The sequence below is a fragment of the Pollicipes pollicipes genome, unplaced genomic scaffold, assembly GCF_011947565.3.
Source record: "Pollicipes pollicipes isolate AB1234 unplaced genomic scaffold, Ppol_2.1 Scaffold_5724;HRSCAF=6776_pilon_pilon_pilon, whole genome shotgun sequence".
Classification (NCBI taxonomy): domain Eukaryota; kingdom Metazoa; phylum Arthropoda; class Thecostraca; order Pollicipedomorpha; family Pollicipedidae; genus Pollicipes; species Pollicipes pollicipes.
This window is the reverse complement of record NW_023596746.1, coordinates 49,290,920-49,315,787: the sequence shown is the minus strand read 5'-3', so window position 1 is coordinate 49,315,787 and position 24,868 is coordinate 49,290,920. Positions and strand designations below refer to the sequence as shown.

The 24,868-nt window shown below is 53.3% G+C and overlaps 1 protein-coding gene across 1 annotated transcript; it reads left to right on the top strand.

Annotated features, from left to right (window-relative positions):
• Window positions 1-5,842: 5,842 nt before the first annotated feature.
• On the top strand, window positions 5,843-24,866 carry LOC119103141 (sulfoquinovosidase). Its single transcript, XM_037226592.1, has 3 exons — window positions 5,843-5,977; window positions 17,746-17,789; window positions 21,338-24,866. Exons 1-3 carry the CDS (start codon window positions 5,843-5,845, stop codon window positions 23,388-23,390), a joined length of 2,232 nt encoding a protein of 743 aa, XP_037082487.1. The 3' UTR covers window positions 23,391-24,866.
• The last annotated feature ends 2 nt before the right edge of the window (window positions 24,867-24,868 follow it).

Genomic DNA, 24,868 nt, shown 5'->3' with positions numbered 1-24,868 from the left:
CAAGCGATCCGCTGTGCAAATGTCTGCAACCAGACAAAATTTGACACGGCTACACCCCGCCGTTTGGAAATCATTTCGAAAAAACCTTCGGTGGGGTCAAATTGACCCGCACCTAGGCGCTGTTAAATATTCGCATGTCAACTTTTGCGCACGTACTTTTGTCGGCGGGATTTTACCTCCGAAAACATCTGTGTACAAACAACTGCGTGCGACCATTTTCAATGCAAACTTTGATGCGTACAGTCCTTTTCGTTTAAACATTTTCCCCGAAGAACGTTTTGCCGTACGAACTTTGTATTAGACAAGCTTTAACGTCATAAAATTTCACTGTTGTAAACTTTTTATCACGCGTTCTTTATCATGACCAGCTTAAAGGGAATGTCCATCCTTTGGGGCATATGTCTAAAATATACGCTAGTGAAACCTGAAGACCAGTCACGTCTAATAATAGCACTGGATAGTGCCAGTGCAGCACCGTCAAGACGTAATGAGGATATCAATTTCAATTATTCTCGGGTCCGAATGACGCTGTCACCGCTTCGTAACAGCGCTGCACTTCTTCCCTGCAGTCGCAATAGCCGTTTCCATGACAGGATCTGCTGGGGGGAGGGGGGGGGGGGCGTTGTCAACCGTTACTGAATGACATGAACACAAGGAAACGTTTGTGAGTGGCACAGCGGGTGGCAAGAGCCACCAATCGAAAACCCCATTGGTTGAAGTTTTTAAATCAGTACGTCACTATAGACCCTGTGATACGCCGTGTTCTCAAGCCAGTGTGCTCCGAAAAAAGCTATTGTAGTGAACGCCATGAGGTGAAATCAAAGCCATAGTATTGCGCTTCGTCGAATTCGCGAGATAAAAGCTTCATGTTCGCATATCTTTTTATCTAAACAGTGTTTAAAGCTTTCATAGTATTTCTTACAGAAACATTTTGACCGACTAGTGTGATGCAAACATTACAAAACACACTCCTTGGGGAAATAAGACAAATAGAATGTATTACTTGTATAATGGCGGGCGAGGAGTCCGGTGAGATTTCTATCACGGCGACGTGTACTTCAAACCGAAAGTCTGAGCTATTCAGAAACATTTCGAGAAAACGTCTCAATGATAAAATTGCATGCGTCTGATCTAACAAGTGAAAACGAAAAGAGGCGGTATATTCCCTTTAAGACACACCAATTTTATCCCACAAATACCGACTGTGCCAACTTTTCTATAAGTACTTTTGTAGACAGCCCTAGCGCCACCTCATAACAATGGGAGCAGCACAGGTACACGGCAGTCGAGGTAAAACACGGACTTACCACTTCAGCTCACGGGTAAAGATTTGCAGAGAGTGAGGGCATGATAGTCTGCAGTTTACACTTGTCTACAGACGAAGATGAGCCATGGGCTCGTAAAAGGTGTTGAAAGAAACAAAGCATGTCACAGCGACGCGTTATTACGTACCTCACTGGACATACTTGCTTTGTTTAACGTACGTTGTGTGCATGCATACCAAAAGTGAGGAAGTGCGTGAAGTGGCCGCTGTACTCGGAAAATTTCTGTCTCGGAAGTATGTGGACGGAAAACGGATGGCCCACAGGCATCAAGCAAAAGTTCACCTCTTGGCTCGGCAAGACCGGCATAAACTGATGTCATAAGTTCCTTTTGATAGAGTCCGCCTGTAATTCCGATGCACATGTTTCTGGCATGCTGCCAATTATCCTCGAGATGCAAACAAACACACCATGAGGGAGTAAGTTAGAAACAAATGGAGGTGGGCCCATTTCAGTGCCCGGCGTGTTGGCACAAGCGGCATGCTACTGACCCTGTTCGGGGCCAGCTCGTGCGCATGCCGAGGTCGCCCTGTTGGTCGGGCGCCGGGCCAAGCGGCCGCAGTTCCCTGCCGAGGCCACCTGAATGCGCCACACCACTGTTCATAACCCCCGTCAGCGAGCTCCTGCGGGGCTAGGACGTCGCTGACATCAGCATCACCATCAACTTCCCAAGAACGGGAGCACGTTCTGACGAATGCTACATGAGTCGACATGTCGTTGAGGCGGGAGTGGTTGCTCTACCTGTATCGCGGCGTGCGGTCGTCGCTGCCCCAGTGAACAGTCTCTGTCTCATGTTTCGGATGTCCATGCAGCACGGATCACGGCGGCAGTGCCGGCTGTCGCGGGACATTGGGCACCAGACGGAGCCACGCGCCCGGAGCCTAAGCCGCTGCGCCGCCGCACCAGTGGCGTGCTCTTCGTCGGGATGTGAGCAGCTGAAGGTGGTGGCCGCTCCTCCGCTCCTCGCCTGGGAGCTCATGTGCAGTGTGCTGACGGGGCGCCTCCGTATCGACCATGACGTCTCCGCTGATCGCGATCAAACTGCACACCCATAGCGGCGCGGGGAGGAGACGCACGGGAGCCTCGCCCGGGCGCTCGGTCAGGGGAGGAGACGTACCGGAGCCTCGCCCGGGCGCTCGGTCAGGCGATGGGACGCACCGGAGCCTCGCCCGGGCGCTCGGTCAGGCGAGGGGACGCACCGGAGCCTCGCCCGGGCGCTCGGTCAGGTGAGGGGACGCACCGGAGCCTCGTCCCGGCGCTCGGTCAGGCGAGGGGACGCACCGGAGCCTCGCCCGGGCGCTCGGTCAGGTGAGGGGACGCACCGGAGCCTCGCCCGGGCGCTCGGTCAGGTGAGGGGACGCACCGGAGCCTCGTCCCGGCGCTCGGTCAGGTGAGGGGACGCACCGGAGCCTCGCCCGGGCGCTCGGTCAGGTGAGGGGACGCACGGGAGCCTCGTCCCGGCGCTCGGTCAGGTGAGGGGACTCACCGGAGCCTCGCCCGGGCGCTCGGTCAGGCGAGGGGACGCACCGGAGCCTCGCCCGGGCGCTCGGTCAGGCGAGGAGACGCACCGGAGCCTCGTCCCGGCGCTCGGTCAGGTGAGGGGACGCACCGGAGCCTCGTTCCGTCGCTCGGTCAGGTGAGGGGACGCACGGGAGCCTCGTCCCGACGCTCGGTCAGATGAGGGGACGCACCGGAGCCTCGTTCCGTCGCTCGGTCAGGTGAGGGGACGCACCGGAGCCTCGTTCCGGCGCTCGGTCAGGTGAAGTACTAAGTACTTCATCGCTCGCGCTGACAGGCTCGATATGCATTTTATGGCATGTGCATTGAGAGTGGTTTTGCCGCAGATGTGATTCGAACACTTGATGAAAATTATTTGTCCGTCAATAATTAATTATTGTTTTTATGCACTTTTCTGCGTCATGGGTACGTTATAAGCATTAAGTGTGGTTATATATATATAATATATATATATATATATATATATATATATATATATAGATCTATCTATCTATCTATCTATCTATATATATATATAATATATATTATATATATATATATATAGTATATATTATTATATATCTCTATATCTATCTATCTATCTATCTATCTATCTATCTATCACTATCTATCTATCTATCTATCTATCTACTATCTATCTATATATATATATATATATATATATATATATATATATATATATATATATATAATTGACTAGCCGCAACCATCTCCGCTCACCAATGATACCCATGGTTTTTAAATCATTCAGAAGGGTCCTTAGATAAGGCTAGTTTCAGATTTGAGGTGCGAGGAGGGGGACAAAGTGCGCCGCTGCCCGCTTCCCCACCTCCCCGTTCTGTGGCGACACCGATGTTTACTTATTGGTGTCAAGAGCTGCCTTGTAATTAAAATATTCGGTCATTATATATATATATATATATATATATATATATATATATATAGTTTATAGGTACATATAAACACACACACACACATATATATATATATATATATATATATATATATATATATATATATAATGACCGAATATTTTAATTACAAGGCAGCTCTTGACACCAATAACTAAACATAGGTGTCGCCACAGGACGGGGAGGTGGGGAAGCGGGCAGTGGCGTAGTTTGTCCCCCTCCTCGCACCTCAAATCTGAAACCAGCCTTATCTAAGGACCCTTCTGAATGATTTAAAAACCATGGGTATCATTGGTGAGCGGAGATGGTTGCGGCTCAGGAAGCCTTTAAGCCCCCTCCCACTCCCATCCTACGCTTTTGCCTCCCAGCCCGAAATCCTTGCAACACCATTGCCAATAAATCCCAAGCAAAGGAAATGCCCAACACTATTAATCTTGCATTTGGTCTTGTTGCTTTTGACCGGAGCACTGTCAAATGAAAATGTAGGGGTGATTTCCACGAGCCGCCTTTAGCGGAGTCCGTGCAGAGGTTAAAAGTTTACAGAACTATTGTAGCGTAGAGAGAACAGTTCTGGTAAATAAAAACCTCAACTGCGTTAGGAGAGCATGCATAAACTTCCGAGTGCTGAGCTCAAAACTGGGTTCAACGGCGGCCCCAATCCCTGTGAGGGTCGTGTCCAGGCGAGACGAATAACAGCTGTACGTCAGGCTACAATGCCAGACAAATCGGCGACACTGGCATTTACTGATAACCGACCGTATTGCTCCAGGTTTTATCAATACTGCATTGGCATGGCTGGGTTTGATGGGAGCTCCGCCAGTTAACATGCTTTCGAGCTCGGGTGGCTCATTTTCAAAGACCAATGTTATGTCGTGCGGCCTTGTACGAGATGCTACCCAAAATTTCCAGTTATTTGAACACTGCAGGAAAATAACTGACCCTAGCTGCTAGTCGCCATCGTTGCCCCTGAACTTGTCCCTCTAGGCATGTGCATTGGGGTCTAACGTTTTTTCCGCAATTTCATGCATTCCTGGGAGTCTTGAAGTGTAACTGTATTGAGCACCTACCACTCTTTCTCTTTCAGGGCACCTTCAGTCATGTTAAAAGGCGTCCATTCATTTGAAATTTAATCTTAAGGAACAAGAAAAAGACTCAAAGGTCATGGTGAGACGCATGGAATGGCTGAAGAATCTCGCTTTTGGAAGTCGGGAACCGTCCAACAACAAATGATATAAGAGCGTGTGAGTTGGCAACGAGAGATCTCTCATTGTTCTTCACCTTCCCGGACGTTTTTGGTGGATATCCTCCTCCAGCCGCTTCAGAACTTTATATCAAAGCCGTCGAAAGATAGAGGAAAGAGGAACTTACCAGGGGAAGCTTTACCAGGGGAAAGCTTTCCCAGGGGAGGTGATTATTGGCGGACAAAGTCTTGGTGTCGAAGAAACGATGAACTTGAACTGGACATTGGTCTTGACACGACTCTTCTGGTCTCGGTGAATTGAGACATGTTCACTGCGACCTCCAAGGTTTTGGCTCAGGGTTATAACAAAACGGCAATGTTTAATCCCTGATTATGACCTTGGTGATGACGTTGGGGTTATTCCAGGTTCAGTCTTGAACTTCACGACGTGACCCAAACGCACAGTAACGGCCGGGAGAACAGACCATTGTATTGACAAATGCGTGGGTCGACGTGCACAACCAGGCATGTGTGCTCGAGCGCAAGCCATGGATCCACCTGTTTGGAAAAGTTTTTGAGGACTGGTGTCAGACCTCGACTACCAGAGCAACGACCAGACCCCCTCCTCTGCCTCCCGAGTGGAGCAATGTCCTCTCCACTTCGTGTGAGTAGAGCCACTGTAGGTAAAATGGCTGATAGTGTTATCATAGAGCGTCAGAGAGCTTACGAACTCATGTCACATGACGCTATCATTGTGAAGCCCCAACAGAGGGACAGAGCGCTCGGGCGACGGTACTTCTGTAGCCAGTTGGGCACACACCTGCCCAGGTCGCGCCCGCGCGCATCCAGACAGGTGTGCGCCTGGTGCGTGCTCCTACCAACAGTTGCCCGGCCACACACGTCGGGTGAAGATGGGACTGCACGCCGCCGCCGTCTGCTCCCTGCTGCTCTGTGGCCTCGCCTCCGTCCGGGCCGTGCTCGCTCCCTCCTTCCGGATAGTGCAGACGAATGACTCCTTCCAGCTGTTTCTGCAGGAGGACCTGCTGGTGAGTGCAGCTCTAGGACAAATTGCCGAATGACATTTTCTCGAATGCGATTTCACTGAACGTGAAACCATTACGTAAGCTGTTCAGGGCAGCTGTACCATCTGGGGGCTTCTGGAGCATTACTCTTCCTTGTAGAATAAGTAGGATAAAAAGGAAGTGTACTGATATTTTCAACTTCAAGCTTTTGTTAAAACATCGATGAGCAGGAAATCTCACAGAGCAATTACACAATCCATGAAATCTACGGCCCACTGAAGCTTCGACAAAGGCTTGTAGCCGAAGTTTCAAGACATTTTTTCTGCAATCTCCAAGTCTTTCAACGAGGAATAACGAGTGTAGATTTGCCAAAAAGAGTGGGGGGGGGGGGGCAGATTGGTGGATGTCGTGGCAAGGGAACAGGCACAAAAATTCTTGGATTTTGTTCCTTGTACGGTGAGAATCCGTTATATATCCATATGTATTCATATATATGTATATATATATATATATATATATATATATATATATATATATATATATATATATATATATATATATATACATGGAGCATACTCAGATAGTGAGCAAAAGTTAACACTTTATGGCAAGGACAGCAGTCACTATCATTTATGTAGCTGTCAACATTTCGATATATTGTGTATCATCATCAAAACGAGTACAATAGCATAAGTTCAATCAAGTTGCCAAGAAATATTGGAACATTTAACCGTAATCGCTAGACATGACAACTGCTTCAGTTGACGTAAGTCAACACGACCTCTCTGCGCATAAGCAAGACAGCTTGAAAACAATCATAGAAATCACGCCTGTCAATGAACCCAATGGGTATAGCAATATAGGACACGTTACATTTTTCGGAGAAAGGCTTCAGGGTCATTTTGTTATAGCGTGGGGTGCCTGCCGACTGTCGTGCTGGCGGCCCAGGAGCGAGACCCTCTGGTCGATACGTAGGCCCTCAGAGGCCTGCATCATACACCGGTCGCTTCCTGACACCGGCGGCTCTCTGAATCGGCCATTCAGCCCCAGGTAGGGCCCTAATTGATGAAAAAATTCCCTTATCGCCGCAGGTATCCAATAGCCGGCAGTGAGATTACAGTTGTGCATGACGTCCGCTGGCTGAAACGGTATGGAGAGCCCTCCGTCCGGTACCGAAGCCCTGACAAAGTTGTATTGTGGATATCGCATTGTCGCCTTGTGGACTCTCCTCGTAAGCTCTCATATCCACTTGCATTGTCAGAGGGCCCCGACCAACGCAAGAGTACCCTGAAACTCGCAGTCCCGTCTTTGTTCCTGTCCAGCAACTGTATCCCTGGCCGAGCCGAAAGCCCTAGCCAGCACTGGACCCTCCGTCAGGCACTGTGAGCCCCTGACCGACAAAGAAGCATGCGTTGCTTCAGAGGCCCCGCCCAATGCAAATCACTTGTCCGATCATGCCCCGGCTTAGGAAATGGTCCCCCAGGGCTTGGACCGAAACGGAACCGACTGTTCGGTGTTGGTGGTCTATGACCGAAAAAGAGACTTGCATTGTTCCAGGGTGTCCTCAATCGATGCGAGAGACCTCTGGATGATATTTGGCGACCCAGTCCCACCGGCCGGGGTCCTTAATGTGACCTACAGCCAGCCCTACAGCGTGTCCTCCAGCCGGGCACTTGATCGTCGGTTCCGAGGGGTCCTTCGGCTCCTCTGAGGGTCCCAAGAGCATTTTCCCAAGCGGACTACGGGTCCCTTGTCAGGACAGAACCATTATTTAACACCGTGGTTCCCTGATCGACACAGGATCTCTTCGTTGGCTTAGTGGCCCGGCCAATGTGCCCGGCCTTGTCCCTGCTTGAGAAATGGGCACCAAGTCCCAAACCTAAAACTGGAACAATCTGGTGACAAATTTTTCGCGTATCACGATCATTAACACACGCCCGGGTGGCCGGTTGGATGCCCTTCGCTCGGTTGGGGATCAATGCGATCCCTACTGAGCTCTCAGGAACTAAGAGCGTTAGAGACACCAAATTCACAGGGTGTGTTGACTTGTACGTGAACTCACTCAGGTCACAGTTTGAGGCTCCTAGTTCATGATCTTTGGGTCAAATAATGTCAAACAAGGTTAAATTCCAGGTTGGTCTCCAAAGGATCCCTAGAACCTAGATAACTGTTCTAAACAAAAGGTCACACGCTCGTCTAAGGTTAGGGACCTTGTTTGACCTTTTGAATGTCATGGTGACCAAAATCATGCAAGACCGCTTTGAGTTTTGCATCTGGATAAGTGACAAAGATTACGCTAGATAGTATGTTCCTAAAAACAAAATGTCGATCTGGGTCATTCCAGGTCAGTGACCTATTCTGACCTTTCAGAAGTTAATGTGGCTGCTGTTATCAATAGATTCTAAATGAGCACCGGGAACTACCCCATACAGCAAGCGCTAGAAAGATAAAGCAAATAGTTTTTTTTACCTTGGTCTGACCTGCATACCTGACCTTAGTTCAATGTAATTTGTTTATTCAATCGCGGTGTTGCCTAAAAAAGTATCTCAGAGATGTATGGCTTCGTCTAACACTCCGTTATTGGATCCGATTAAACGATTCCCTAGAATTGTCTTCGCTGAAACCATGACCTGATTTTGACGTGCCATAGATGAGCGACCTTACATGGCACATCTAAATTTGTGATACCAGACGATCTGCTATTTAATTGTCTACAGTTAAACAAAATTTGGCGGATCTACGTCGCGCCGTTCGGAAACCATTCCGGCAAAAACCTTCGGGGGATAATTTGACCCCCACTCGAGCGCGTGTTAAGCATCCACCACAGCAGTGTAGCTTTGCGAAATGGGATTTGGGGGGGGGGAGGGGAAGGTGGGGAGAGCCTGACGCCAAATACACTGCAAAACAGGTTATATTCCGGATTTCAGCCACTCTCGTCTCTACGCCATGGAGTTCGAATCCCTCCCCCAACCAAATCGGAGATTACGGCCCTGGTCTAATACGTTTCGTCGCTGGCTTTCTCGGCGAAAGATGCTGTCGTTGGACGTCGCTATAATTTTGTTTGACGTTGGTCGTCGAAACCAAGTATCGGTAACCGACGCAGGGTCGATGTTGAGTTGCTTCATACGTTGCTGGACGTGCATGGCTCTGGGAGCAAAGAGTGTAGGCTAATGTGCGCGACCATTAAAATCTGCCACATAAATGTCGGCTGGTTGTCTTAAGGCGGGGTGCAGGCCGCAGCGCGGCCATCGCGTGAGATATGTTCGACACGGCTAATGTTGCTTTGGTGGTTAATGTCGGGCGATTACCAGTATCAATTTGGTCGGGTGCTGTCGACCATCAATATTTTTGTAACTGTTTCACTGAATATGTAAGTCGAAGTGAAGGCCAGCACATTTGAAGCGTTCTTTCGAATGTAGATGGCTAGTGACTTGGTCACGTATTTGCAGGCACATATTAGACCAGTTTGTTTTCACTTTCTGATAACATCTCGGGGCAGGATAACACAGCTTGCTGTAGTCTGTAAAACTTGAAACATCGCTGCATCATGCCCAAACACTCAGATAACAGCGCAAGGCTAGGCCAGAACCAACAAGATGTTTGAATTGTTAATCTAAAAACATGCAGCATGTAGACCAAATCAATTAAATGCGATACGAGTGCGAAGCTTTCAAGGTGTGGTTAGCACCGTCAGCTAGAATTAGCTGGACATCGCATCATGTTTGTCATTTGCCTTGTTCTGACATCATTTCGAATTCCTGTTCGTAATACACTTCTTGGACTGGAGCTTCAGAGGGTTGGGGGGGGGGGGGCAAACTCGCCGTTGGGGGGAGGGGGGGGGCAACTTGGGCGTTGGTAAAGTCCAATTGGACGCTGGAGGGGGAGACTTTGGAGGTTGAGGGGGGGGGGGGGAGGTGTGGAGGCAGTGGCCTGCTCAAATGAATGTCAGTCGACACCAGCGGAGCCATTAGTACATTAGCACATTAGTAATGAATAAATCAATGGTGTATCGGCTAAATAACAAAACAAATAGCCCATACACCAATCGGCTAAAGGGTGAATAACCTATTGACGGCATGTATTTTTGACGGCGTGTAAATAGTTGAACTGCAGATAAGTCGAAATGCTTATCAACCAAAAGCCAATCAGTCGAATTGTCAATCTGCTGAATGATAATACGCCGCCATGAGATGGGCATTGGCATGGACATAGTGAATGACAGTTTATGAATGGAAAGATCGCCGAACGGTCCAGTTGTCGAATGTTTGTTTTTGGAAAAGGAAATTTAACCAGCGGTCTTAAACAACCGTATGTTTGTCGAGTGGTCAACAAGTCAGACTCATATTGTCGAAATGTGGATGGGACGAGTGAAAATGTGACGCGTCTCCTGATGGCAAAGGGTGGCCCATGACTTGCGTTAGGCATCGATAGAATTGTTGTTAGGACGTTATCAATGTTGCTGAGGACATGGAGCAATGCGGTTTGCTTGTTTAGTTGTTGACACATTTGGATGGACTATACTGCATGGGTATGCAAAAGAGCAGCAGACTCTATTCCTTTGACCTGACATGATACATTACAGGTTACATCTGTTGGTGTCCACTAGAGGCCATCCAAAAACATGTTCTCAAGAGCTCAACTTCGTTCTCTGTATTGTCGAATGCTAAGTTCTTGCGGTAACAGGGTGGTGGGCGTGATTTAAGCTGTCAAAGGTCACATCCGTCCTTGTTCGGTCACACTTATTGAATACAGAGACGAGATTTTTCAACGAGACGAGAGACGAGAGATTTTCAATTCTGTCTTTGCTATGACTCTGGCTTGCTTGCTTTTCGAGATCGTAGGGGGCTGCGGAGGTCGCTCCTCGTATTCCGACTCGGTAGAATTTCACCAAATCAGCAGATGGTCCACGGAACACTTTGGGAATCAGCATTCCACTAAAGGGCATTTCGACAAAATGACATTTGACTTAAGAACATTTCTGCAAATTAGCATGAGGTAAGTATGCATTTCGACATCGTCAATGTTCATCAAATTGATGCGTCAACAAAAGGGTATGCCAGTAGATTGTTGTTCGACTGTTCACATTTCGCGCTATTGACACAGCGGTGAAATGCCACCTCGGCGAAACCATATTCGGACAGATGCATTCGGCAACGGGCATTCGGCTGAACCCACTTCGGCTCGGACAGCGATGCACCGAGCCGGGGCATCGGCTGTATGGACGCGCGCTCACGCATGGTCTGAGCGTGCGGGGACCGTGAGCTGAGTGAGCGCGTGCACCCGACTTCGTCAATGTCTGTGAAGTAAGCCATGCAGTCGCGTCGGCCGCGGCTGCGTTCCCTGGTCTCATGTTACCGTTGACCTCGGGGCAGCCGTGACGGGCTGCGGGTGACGGACTGCGGGTTGACAGGCTGCAGGTGACGATGCAGGGTGACGGGGTGCGAGTGACGGTGCAGGGTGACGGTGCAGGGTGACGGTGCAGGGTGACGGGCTGCGGGTGACGGGCTGCGGGTGACGGGCTGCGGGTTGATGGTGCGGGTTGACAGGCTGCAGGTGACGATGCAGGGTGACGGGGTGCGGGTGACGGTGCAGGGTGACGGGTGCGGGTGACGGTGCAGGGTGACGGGTGCGGGTGACTGCGGGTGACGGGCTGCGGTGACGGTGCAGGTGACGGGCTGCGGGTGACGGGCGGGTGACGGGCTGCGGGTGATGGTGCGGGTGACGGTGCAGGTGACGATGCAGGGTGACGGGGTGCGGGTGACGGTGCAGGTGACGGGGTGCGGTGACGCAGGGTGACGGGGTGCGGGTGACGGTGCAGGGTGACGGGGTGCGGGTGACGGTGCAGGGTGACGGGGTGCGGGTGACGGTGCAGGGTGACGGGGTGCGGGTGACGGTGCAGGGTGACGGGTGCGGGTGACGATGCAGGGTGACGGGGTGCGGGTGACGGCAGGGTGACGGGGTGCGGGTGACGATGCAGGGTGACGGGGTGCGGGTGACGGTGCAGGGTGACGGGGTGCGGGTGACGGTGCAGGGTGACGGGGTGCGGGTGACGGTGCAGGGTGACGGGGTGCGGGTGACGATGCAGGGTGACGGGGTGCGGGTGACGATGCAGGGTGACGGGGTGCGGGTGACGGCAGGGTGACGGGGTGCGGGTGACGGTGCAGGGTGACGGGGTGCGGGTGACGGTGCAGGGTGACGGGGTGCGGGTGACGGTGCAGGGTGACGGGGTGCGGGTGACGATGCAGGGTGACGGGGTGCGGGTGACGGTGCAGGGTGACGGGGTGCGGGTGACGGGCTGCGGGTGACGGTACTGATGACAGGCTCCGAGATGGCGGTACGGGTTGATGGGCTGCAGGACGGCGGTACAGGGTGACACGCTGCGGGGTTAGGGCACATTTGTACAAGCAAACGAGCCCAATATTTATGGATATCTTAGTGACATTTACCGGCTCAAAATATCGGATGGCAGTCGGGTATTTTATTTTGAACCCGCGTGCGAAAAATACGCAACCTTCAAGCCCTTCGCCAGACGGGACATCTGTATGCTTGGTGGCCAGCTAATGTGATGGCTCCGCCGCCAGTCTTTCACCGTGATCTGGTCTAGCCTTGGGCTATTTTTGTGAAGAATTAGCACCAGTAGGACGCCATGTACGGTATCCAAGGGGCGACACAGTTTCAGTCATTAGAGATATGAACTGCCATCATGCAGGGATCATGTCAAAAATAAAGTCAACGACGCCAAGGCCTTCCGCAATTTATAGTAATCGGCATGGCCATTGGGATGAAAAGTCTGACTTTCAAGAAAGTTCCATGGGAGAACAGATGGAGGTCTATCAATAACACATTTACACGCAAATTCACAAGAAAGCATCACCTGAAAATTGGCACCTAGGATTATGACCAGGCATGGCAGTCAGTCCGTGCTTGTCAAGAAAACCAATGAGTTTTCAATGGTAATGATCATGGCAGTTGCGACCCAAACTTTGCGAACGCGTTACTGTTTGGATTGGATGTGAGCTACAGTAAACAGGGCTCCAGCCCCACGTAGCTTTCAGGGCCTGGTCTATCCATATGCACCCTCTCATCACTGGCGCGTTGCCATCACCACCGCCATCTCACGCGCCATGAGTCAGACCCACTTTCTATATACACCTCTCATCACTGGCGCGTTTGCCATCACCACCGCCATCTCACGCGCCAGAGTCAGACCCACTTTCTATATACACCTCTCATCACCTGGCGCGTTGCCATCGCCACTGCCATCTCACGCGCCAGAGTCAGACCCACTCTCTATATGCACCTCTCATCACTTGCGCGTTGTCATCACTACCGCCATCTCACGCGCCAGAGTCAGACCCACTTTCAATATGCACCTCTCATCACTGGCGCGCTGTCATCACCACCGCCATCTCACGCGGCAGTCAGACAGACCCGCTTTCTATCTACATCTCTCATCCCTGGCGCGCTATCATCACCACTGCCATCTCACGCGCCAGAGTCAGACCCACTTTCAATATGCACCTCTCAACACTGGCGCGCTGTCATCACTACCGCCATCTCACGCGCCAGAGTCAGACCCACTCTCTATGTGCACCTCTCATCACTGGCGCGTTGTCATCACCACCGTCATCTCACGCGCCAGAGTCAGACCCACTCTCCGAGCAGGGCGCGTTGTCATCACCACTGCCATCTCACGCGCTAGAGTCAGACCCACTTTCTGAGCAGGGCGCGACTGACATGTCTTAAACTCTGTGCACTTCATGGCTGATATACGCAGCGCGGGCTGGGGGCCAGTTGTTACACGTGACGAGGCGTGCTAGCGACAGCGGGAGCGTTTTTCCATTGAAATGAGCCGCATTTAGGACAGACACGCGCCTGTGCGCCTTTTCCCATGCAAAACCCATCACCTCCTCCTGTCAGTGACGAGACACAAGAACTAATGAGCCGACGCCGAGATGCCAAGCAGCGGTGATCTTGGGGCCTACAAGCAGCTGAACATTGCGGTAAAACGAACCGTTAAAATGTGCTTTCGAGATGTAATCATGCAGCGCATAAATGGGGCACCTCTATCGATGCTGTACGCCATCCATAGCCTGTAATAGCAACCAAACGGGCCCACCCATTCAACTTGTGAATCTCACACCGGACAAACGGAATGCCTTTTCACCTCCATCGACACCGAGACCCGGGATAAGGTCATTCATTACCGACTTCCATCAAATGTGACGAAAAATTACACGTTCGTCTCCTTCGTGTCAACACGGGTTCAATGCATATCGCGCTTACTACTCTTCATCAGCTTCGGCGGATCTTATTTCCACTACCAAACAAATCAACGAGCGTGGAAAGTAACATACCACTTATCCTCTTGAAACCCAGCTTCAGCGTAATCGGTCGAACCTTACTTTGCATCATCAATACTAGCATTGTCGCGGAAATGGACTCCTCTAGCTGGAAAAGTGCCGTTGTAATTCCACTTCAGAAAAAGAACGACCCAACTGCAGCATCAAACTTTAGGCCCGTTACACTGGTTCCAGTCACATGCAAAATTGTACTAAGGCTCGCTCACCAGCCGCTCACATCTTTCCTGAAGCACCACGGCCTTTTTAGCGCAGACCAGCACGGATTCGTGGAGCATCACTCGACATGTACCGCTCTTCTAACTGTTACAGACGAAATCTTGCATGGCATGAACAGATCCGAAGTGACGTTTCTTACACTCATAGACCTAAGCCGTTGTTTTGATGTGATGGACCACCCTACCCTTCTTACGACGCTCCAGTGGCTCCAGATTTGCACCGGGTGGTTCGGGAGTTATCTGGCTCCTGCCGCGGCCCTCTGCCATACAGCACAACCAGTAATGACCTCACTTGCCACATACCACTCGAAATCAGCGGCTTCCGTGGATCAGTAGTCCGTTACGCTGACAACACGCAGATCGCCGCCACTGAACCATGCAGCAGGCTGCCAGATCTCCAGCAATCTCAGCAATCCAGATCTCCAGCAATCTCAGCAATCCAGATCCCCAGCAATCCTTGGAAACGGTCCTAGACACGGTGTGCACGTGGTTTCTCCAACATGACATGATGCTAACGCTGGCAAGACGGAACTTCTACCTTGCGGAGACAGGCGCCAACTCAGCCAGATTCGTGAGTCACCCACCGTCAGGTTTATGGACAAATCTATCCGAGGCTTAGACAGTGTCAAACAAATAAGGAATGCTCATGGATTCTGCCCTGTCCTGGGATCTGCGCGTGAGCCATGCCACTAGGCATTGTTTTGGCATTCTTGTTGTTCTCCTAAATGCCAAACACGCGTTACCTGCCAATGTCCTGCCACGCATCATTGACCCCCTTGGGTTCTAATGTGTCCGTTAATGCGCTTCAGTCTATGAGAGTGCGAACAGCACGACTTTTGCCAAATCACAGAGTGTTTGACTTCGCGGCCAGAGTGATCGCCGGACGCCGTAGATTTGACCATGTGCCGGATGCTCCACGACAGTTTGGCTTAGTGCCCAAAAGCTTATTGACTTTTCGATATATGCCTTTCACACAAAGCATTGACATACGGGAAACCGGAGACTTAATGTTCTCAGCTCTCCTACAAACAAGAAAACACCAAGCGCAGTGCGCCTCAATCTAGTCACTTATTTCTTTCTCGCCGCAAGAACATCCCTGGAAAACGAGCATATGTCTACCGAGCTGCGCGTGTTTACGACGAGTGTGTCATCGGCAACGACGTTGCGGACTTGCCTTTTTCTACTTTTAAGACCCGTGTCCAGGATATTACTCAAAATACCTGACATTTTTAACTTCTTATTTATTTCTGTTTAAATATTTTATCCGAACCTTTTGAATGGATGGATGTCTGGGAACAGAGCTAACGCTAAGCAGTGCTTGTTGTGTGAGCTTTGACCCCATCATCCGATCGCGCAATTCCAGTTCAACGGCAGAATTTGGTGGCGAAAGTTTAACGAACCGCAATGCTCGGCACGGTCTGTCCTGCCTCTTGACGTCACCTGACCTTTAGCGCGGCCGCTGCCACCGGCCGCAGGCCACCCTTGTAATGGGCAAATAGCAAGCGCCTAAAGTGACCCGAACCCACTGCATGTGCCTCTTCGTGTCGTGTTATGCTCGTTGCCTTGTGACTATCGATGTATCTGCTGACCAAGGTCTAAGAATAACTCAATGACGCGGATGACCTGATGAACTGCAGTACAACACGACACAATTTCTCGGTTTAGGCCACGGAGTCTTGCATTCAAGGTGGCCTTCGGAGAAGGTGGTAGCTGTTTGGTAGCTGCGTGGTCGATTATAGCTGCACATGCCGGTCGGTGAGCTTTGCGATCTGTTATTGTGCTGTTCGGCACATCCGCCTACAGGGTCTTATCAGCCTCACGTCTCCCTGTGCTCAGGCTCCTGAGATCTGTTACCACTTAAAACGACACACAACGGGCAGACGCATGGTTTTCGCACGAGGTCGTGTCGGCGTTTGAAAACGTATTCCCCTCAGGGGTCAGAATCAGGGGTCAGAATCAGGGGTCTTACGTCGCTGTGACGCTGTGTCCTCAAAATCTCGGCCCGTTTTTTGACCCAGAGTTTGAAGTGTTTACATTTTCCGCCCTAAATGAATGTAAAATATGAAATAATAATGGCATGGCAACGGCCACAAGTAATCCGCAAAGGATCAAACAACCTGCATGCAAAGGCCTTTATGAGGGAATTACGCTAAATGATGTTGGAAACTGCATTCAACCGCGAGAATGGCCACAGAGAGGTCGGCTTTTGAGAACGCCATTGTCGGACTGAGCTATTAGGTCGGCATCTTTCTCAGAGCTCAAGTGACGCTCGCTCGGCCTGCATCCTCGCTGGAAAATGACACTTTCAGCAGTTGAAAGCATGAAACATTATCTGGAAAAGTGCATGTTGGTCTCCTTTGTGGGCCAATCCGTGACGAACTCAACCTTTGTGCGGCTGGTATGTGGTGAAAACAAATCGTCAGGGATTATGCGTGTTTAGTGAAGTCAATCTGTCCCATACGTGTCACCTCAAATCTTTCGGCTCTATGACACAAGTCTTTTCCCAGAATCCCTGTCATGGGCTACGACACGATTTTCTGTTTGAGATAGCATTAAGCGATGCTCGCCGGTGATCACCTCGTCTCGCTGTCGCCTGAGCAATCACCAGGCGCGGCAGAATGGAGACAACTCTCAACAGTTACGGCTCTGCCTGGCCCAGGCACGGCTCTGCCTTTGCCCAGACACGGCTCTGCCTGGGCCCAGACACGGCTCTGCCTGGGTCCGAGCACGGCTCTGCCTAGGCCCGAGCACGGCTCTGCCTGGGCCCGAGCATGGCGATGCCTGGACTAGGCACGCTCGCATGGGCTGAGCACGGCTTGCCTGGCCCAGGCAAGGTGGCCTGGCGGGCACGAGCACGGCTCTGCCTAGGCCCGAGCACGGCCCTGCCTGAGCTCTGAGCACGGCTCTGCCTGGCACAGGCACGGTCTGCCTGGGCCTGAGCACGGCTCTGCCTGGCCAGGCACGGCTCTGCTGGGCCTGAGCACGGCTGCCTGGCCCAGGCACGGCTCTGCCTGGGCCCGAGGCACGGCTCTGCTAGGCCCGAGCACGGCCTGCCTGAGCCTGAGCACGGCTCTGCCTGGGCCCGAGCGCGGCTCTGCCTGGGCTGAGCACGGCTCGCCTGGGCCCGAGCATGGCGATGCCTGGACCCAGGCACGGCTCTGCCTGGCCCAGGCACGGCTCTGCCTGGGCCTGAGCACGGCTCTGCCTGGCCCAGGCACGGCTCTGCCTGGGCCTGAGCACGGCTCTGCCTGGGCCCAGGCACGGCTCTGCCTGGGCCTGAGCACGGCTCTGCCTGGGCCCGGGCACGCATTCCTGAATTCAGCCCTCCTGAGTATCTGGTCGCCCTGAAGTACGGATAAAGCCGAATGCAAACGTCACGCGTCACGCCAGGACTGCACGCGAGGTCGGTATTTGTATTTGCGCGCGCTACCGGGCCGGAACCTCGTAGATTGTCAAGGAGAGATACAGAGCTTAACTCGCAAGATAGTTAGCTTAAGAAAACATTGGAGCCCGCTGTACACCCGTGCTGCGGGGATACGATCGGACCCGGACGGGCCGGAGCAGCGGGCGATCCCGCGCGGCCGGCCGGCCCCGTGGTAGGTTTGTCGGCGTGCCTGCTGGTCCTCCGCATGTCCTGCTCACCACATCTCCCGTGCCGCCGGCCGGCCCCGTGGTAGGTTTGTTGGCGTGCCTGCCGGTCCTCCGCATGCCCTCACCACATCTCCCGTGCCGCCGGCCGGCCCCGTGGTAGGTTTACTGGCGTGCCTGCCGGTCCTCCGCATGTCTCCTCACCACATCTCCCGTGTCGCCGGCCGGCCCGGCCAGTTGCCGCGGACGGTCCCTGGATCACATAGGCGGACTCAGTTCCAGGTTATCACACCCCGCCTCCTGCCGGCCGACCTCACCGGCGCCGATTCCACCGGCGGTGTCAGCCTTCCATGCTGGTCCAGAACGGCGACTTCGGGCAGCTTGTTTGAAGCATGTTAGCGTTGCGGTTGTCAGCCTTTTCCCCGCACCTATAAACATCGGTAGTCTCAGCATTAGCTCACTTGGCGTTGTGAGCTTTGTCTAGATAGACAATGCTACGTGCAAAGTGATTATGAAGCGTTCGTGCCTTTCAAAAGGGAAGGAATACATTTGTGTTTGCGTTAAACACTCCCGTTTGACCTGAAACGCAAAGCAACCAAAAAGTGGTTCGATCTTTTATCCAAAGATATATTGTTGCCTACTGTTCCCTTCTGAGCCTTGTAGCCCCTGCAATAGCGTGGGCAGGGGAAGGAACACAAATGACATGTGCCCCTCTCCTTAGGTTACGAGGGGCCCTTCGGACCGCTCGGAACCTACGATTAAATGCCCGGTTCGGGGGCTCGAAGGGCTCATTCAGGGGCCCGTAGGTCTTATTCAGGGGCCCCGTCTAACTGGGCCAGGCACTCAAATGCCGGCCAGAGGGCCCTGCGCGCTGATCAGGGGCCTACTGAGACAGTAAGTGCCTATATTTTGGTCAGACCCCACCAGGAACGCACAGCCGGCTGCGTGCCGGCATGGTCTAAGGGCCTATTTCTCAAGCGAATTGCATGGCCGCAGGCCCTAGGGCCCATTTTCCAAGCAAGGGCAAAGCATGAGCCAGCAATTTACATTGCTCGGGGCTCCACAGCACCTAGCAGGGGCCCTGTGTTAACAAGGGGCCCCGAATCGACCAGAGGCAATGTTCGAGGAGGCCCGAAAAGCCTACTGAGCCTGCCTGGTCCGATGATCAAAGGCCCAATTAGAGGGTTTAAGAGCATAAAGGGTTGGCTGAAGTTTTATTCAGAAGCCCCAGACCTGCGAAGACGGACCCTCAAATCACGTCCAGAGAGCCCTTGCACTGGGCCACCTTGCACTGCCCTTGCACCTTGCACTGATTTGCACTGGCCGAGGGCCTAGTGTCTGTCGGGGGCTCATAGCGCCTAACAGAGGGCCCTGTGCCCGCAAGGGCACGGAGTCGACCAAGGGAAATGTTCGATAAAGCCCGAAGAGGGGCCCGGGCGGCCACCGGAACCGACGATCAAAGGCCCGGTTGGAGCATATAAGGGCACGAAGGTCTGGCTATGGGTCATATAAAGAATCGGGACCCCGTGGGGTCGTGACCTGAAATATCAGTCAGAGGCTCTCTTGCACAGGTTGAGGAACCCCTGAGACGATGTAAGTGTCTAAGTCTGTCAGACCATGAACACCGAACAGTTGGCTCCATGTCTGTGTGAGCCCTTGGGGCCCATTTCCTAAGCAGAAATGATGCCGGGGCCGGTGATTTGCAATAATCGGGGTCCTTGACACAACGAGGGGCTCCTGTGTCGGTTAGGGGCCACAGTCCTAACAGGGGTTCTGTGTCAGCAAGTAACCCCGAGTCGGAGCAGTGTTTGAGTAGGCCCAAAGAGGGGCCGAAGGGTCTCTCGAGACCAGAGATCGAGGGCCTGATTGGAAGGTTAAAGGGTCCGCAGGGCTGGCTGTAGGTTACATTAACCCCAGCCAACCCAGCCACTAGCGCTGTGATCTTGAACGTCAGTGAGAGCATCTCTTGCACCGGTAGGGACCCTTGAGACGACGCGTTCCTCTAATTCGGCCAGAGACCACGAGCGACGAATAGTCGGCTCCGTGTTGGTCTGAGCTCTAGGGGCCTATTTCCAAAGCATGGACAAGGCCGGGCCCGCGATTTACGTTCCGTCCAAGTCCACCGAATACAGCTGAGCATGGGATCCAGCTGTGACGGACCCTGAATATTGGACGTGTCCAGCTGTGGGAGCAGGCTCGATGAACATTATCGAGAAAGATCCAGTTTGGTCGACGAGTCCGAGCGAGGCAGGTCCATGGTCTCAGAAGGTATCCTGAAACCTCCTGGGAACAGATTAACGCAAATGCTCCCCTTCGAAAGACGTGGACGCTTCATGATTACTGTGCACGTAAGGTCGTCCACCGAGACAAAGCTCAGGCTGCCAAGTGAGCCACAGCTGAGGCGACTGATCCCGTTGGGTGTGGGGGAGAACGCTGACAACTGCAATGCATGATCTTTTAAACAATCCATGCAGCTATCTAGAGACGTCTTTCTGGACCAGCACTGGAGAGGGCTGGCGGTGGCAAGGGATGGCGCAGGGGGCCGGCCGGTCGGGAGCAACGTGCCTCACCGCACCGGTCCGCCCGGCTATCACAAACGGCTTCGATCGCATCCGCATCGAGCGAGTGAATAGCGAGTCGCCACAATTCTGATGGCTTCCGCTATAAATTGAACGGTGAATCCGAAAAGCGAGGCTTGAGTGAATCGATCGTGCATCAAACTGCAAAGTTTAGTTTTTATAGAAATCCAACAACAATTTCAAAAATTCACCTTGTCTTTATGACGCCAGTTAGAACATTGTACTGCCGACATAACCCCGTTTTCTTGACCAATTTGGTCCAGGGCTGAGATGGTGCGTCGTAAAATTGCATTTACAGTGCTTGGGTTGGCGTGGAATTACGTTTTATGAGCGCACAGCCTCACCTACGCGCGCGTGAAATATGCCCGACGTGCGATAAACGGGAAGTTCGACGACAAACGACAGTAACGCAGCGTACAATAAAACATACAAATGGATCTAAGCTTTCATGCGCGTAGCGGAGAAATCGGGAATAGGGAGACCTGGAGAGCCAGAGGGAGACGGATGGGAAGTGGTAAAAGCTGGTTCAACCACGGCCGCGTGATTGGCAATGCACTGAATGGGAGCGTACAACGAATGTGTATGGTGGTCTGTCCACTTCCAGTATCCCTGAAGCCAGCTCATCCACCTCTGTTCCAGCTCATCGACCACAGCCCGGGAAACGAGGCGGCATTCCTGGGAACCGGCACCACCACAGTACAGGGAGACGGACGGCAACTTCATCATCAATGATACAACCACCGAGCGTCTGGCGCTGACACAGTTCGAGGTCACGCAGCTGGACGTGGCCACGGCCATCACGCTCTGGGCGCCAGACCGCGCCGACAGCCGCGTCACCCTGCGCTTCAGCAAGTCCACGGATACCGTGGATGTAGGCGGCGGCGCTGAGCGACCCGACCTCTACAACCGGCTGTGGCTGCGGCTGCACGCGCAGGGCGACGAGACCGTGTTCGGCGGCGGCGAGCAGTACACGTTCTTCAACCTGCGCGGCCGCAACTACCCGATCTGGACGCGCGAGCAGGGCATCCTGCGTGACCCGACCAACCCGCTGACGTGGATCATCAGTCTGGACGGCGGCGCCGGCGGCAGCTACGACACCACCTACTGGCCGCAGGCGAGCTTCCTCTCCTCGCGCGGCTACTACTTCGACAGCAGCGCCGGCGAGCTGGGCGCGCTTAACTTCTCGGCGGCCGACCACCACGAGTTTTACACACAGGGCGTGGGCGCGCTGTCGGTGCGGCTGGCGGTAGGCGCCGGCCCGCTGGAGCTGGTGCAGTGGACCAACACGGGCCGCCAGCTGCTGCCGGACTGGGCGTCCGACGGCGTCGTGCTCGGCGTGCAGGGCGGCACCGACGTCATGCTGCAGCGGTACGAGCAGGCCAAGACGGCCGGCATCCGCGTGGCCGGCCTCTGGATTCAGGACTGGGCCGGCCGGCAGGACACCACCTTCGGCCAGCGGCTCTTCTGGAACTGGCGCTGGAACGAGACGCTCTACCCGCGTCTGGACGAGGCCATCAAGTCGCTGGACAAGGAGGACGTCAAAGTGCTCGCCTACATCAATCCACACCTGAACGTCGAGGGTGACATCTACCTCAACAACACGGGTAAGGGTTACTTCCTGACGGACACCGCCGGGGACGACTACGTCCTCGACTTCGGCGGCTTCCGGGCGGCCACGGTCGATCTGCTGAACGAGGCGGCCGGCACGTGGTACCAGCAGCTGATTCAGACCAACCTGCTCGGCCTTGGCATGGCCGGCTGGATGGCCGACTTCGGCGAGTACGTGCCGGCCGACGCGGTGTCGAGCGGCGCGGCGGCGCTCAGCTCGCCGGCCGCGCTGCACAACGTCTACCCGAGCCTCTGGGGCCGTACCAACCGGCGCGCCGTCATCGCCGCCGGCCGTGAGAACGACACGCTCTTCTTCGTGCGCGCCGGCAACGGCGAGCAGGCACAGCACGCGGCCATGTCGTGGTCGGGCGACCAGAACACTGACTGGACGACGACTGACGGCGTGGCCACCACGTTGGTGTCGGCGCTCTCGCTGGCCGTGACCGGCTGCGGTCTCAACCACTTCGACATCGGCGGCTACACCACGCAGCAGCCGTTCTTCTGGCGCTCCGAGGAGTTGCTGCTGCGCTCGGCCGAGTACGCCCTCTTCACGCCCGTCATGCGCACCCACGAGGGCAGTCGGCCGGCCAGCAACGTGCAGTGGTACTCGAGCGCGCGCACGCTCGCCTTCTTCGCACACGTGTCGCGCGCGTTCGCCGCGCTGGCGCCGTACACGCGCGCCGCGCTCGCCGAGTACGGGAGGGACCACACGCCGCTGCAGCGCCCCACCTTCCTGCACTACCCGGACGAGCTGGTACCGTACCGCGCCGAGACGGCGTACCAGTACTTGTACGGCCGCGACCTGCTGGTGGCGCCGGTGTACCGGAGCGGCGTCACCTGCCGCCAGCTGCGGCTGCCGGCCGACCGCTGGGTGCACCTCTGGTCGGGCCGCGTCTGGAGCGGGCCGGCGCTGGTCACCGTCGACGCGCCGCTCGGCCAGCCGCCCGTCTTCTACCGCGCCGCCTCCCAGTGGGCACCGCTGTTCGAGGAGATCGGTAACATGACCCTGATGATGCCGCAGACGGAGCGGCAGCCGGGCTTAGCAGCGACCTCTGGCCCAGATCAGGAGGGAATGATCGCTTAGGCGGCCACTCTCACGATGCATACGCCCGACGCTTTTCTTTAGCCTTCATGCTCGGCAATGTAAAAGCCGGCGATTAAGAATGGTACAAATGTCTCGATTCTTCGGTATTTGCAATTCCACTGATGAACCCACGGATACGTATTGACAGCTGTTGGCCTTCAATTTGCAAGATGCTGGTCAACAGGCCGGGTGTTACGGTGTTACGTCCGTACGGTGTTACGTCCGCTTACCAGTACCGTCTGCTGTGCTGAATGCCTATTGTCGTCGGAAGTAAAGGTTTCCCAAAAATCTTGGGAAAACAGATATTCTCGGGTCCAGTGTTCCCTTGTAACGCCATATACGTAATATTAATTTTCTAAGATGCTGCCGATGCGGCTGCATCTCCCAATTAGCAGATAAGGTCCACCGATCACTGTCGTGTATCTTCAGTGCCACATTGCTACTGGAAATGAAACGGCAAAATACGAAGCGTAAATGAATTTCCATCCCCAGGTGGACGTTTTTATTGAGGAGTCGTACATTGGGCATTACGGACTCACCCATGTTCTCAAAAACTGAAGGAGGTACGGTCAACGGACAGTGACATTAGATAGGCCATGGGAATATGCGTCGGGTTAACGTCATTAAACATCCACGCCAGTTGGCGTGCGATCGGTTATACCGGGCCATTATGGTAAAAAACTAATTTTCGGCTTTTTGTCTTTGCAACCATGTGCTGACATGCTGTATGGCAGTAAAAACAACTGGCATTACAGCCCTGCGCAGACTGATGACACGCCGACAGCAATTAGTGCGTCGGATTTGTGACACGCCGAAGGCTCAAAACCGGCTTATAAAAGTTTCAACCAGACATAGTAAAGACGGAGCATCGTATGACAAAACGGGAATGGATAGCACTCCTCACAAATGGGAATTAACGTGACTCACGGTGTACCGCATCTGGCCATACCAAGTTCAACAGGGTCTTCAGAGGTTTCATTTGGAAGCATGTGACCAAACAACCAAGGATGAGCTGACCGGAATGGATTTTGCAAAATTGCACCATCGGGTGCCACATGCGGGATGATTTCAAAACAGCACATCCATGGAGGACTTTCCAATACGCATTTACGAGCAAAGATACGCCTTTGCGTGTATGAAGATGCAACCGACATCACATCCCTGATCTTCCCTTTTTTGGTCTTTCAAATGCCGGGTCCCCAAATTACCGCAGCAGTGAAACATATAATGCGGTAAGCTTCATTATCATGCGCGTAGTGAAGTCATTATGGAAATCTGAAGGGGGGGGGGGAGATCTAAAGCCACCTCATTCTGCGATCCTCAGGTTCCCAGGGTACGACCCACCGCTCGTTGCACACAAGGCGGGCTTCTTGACAACAGAAAACCCTACAACTATATGAGAAAAGCAGGCATTTTTTTGCGCGAGGCAGCTGGAGAACATGAAGAGATTTCTGATAGTCGGCCCCGTTGATACAACA

What these genes read in the sequence shown, in the direction of transcription:
- LOC119103141 (XM_037226592.1), top strand. Translation starts at nt 5,843, where the DNA reads ATGGGACTGCACGCCGCCGCCGTCTGCTCCCTGCTGCTCTGTGGCCTC. An exon ending in TTCTGCAGGAGGACCTGCTG is followed by an intron (nt 5,978 to 17,745) that starts GTGAGTGCAGCT and finishes TGCCTGGCCCAG; the next exon opens with GCACGGCTCTGCCTGGGCCT. An exon ending in ACGGCTCTGCCTGGGCCCAG is followed by an intron (nt 17,790 to 21,337) that starts GCACGGCTCTGC and finishes CCTCTGTTCCAG; the next exon opens with CTCATCGACCACAGCCCGGG.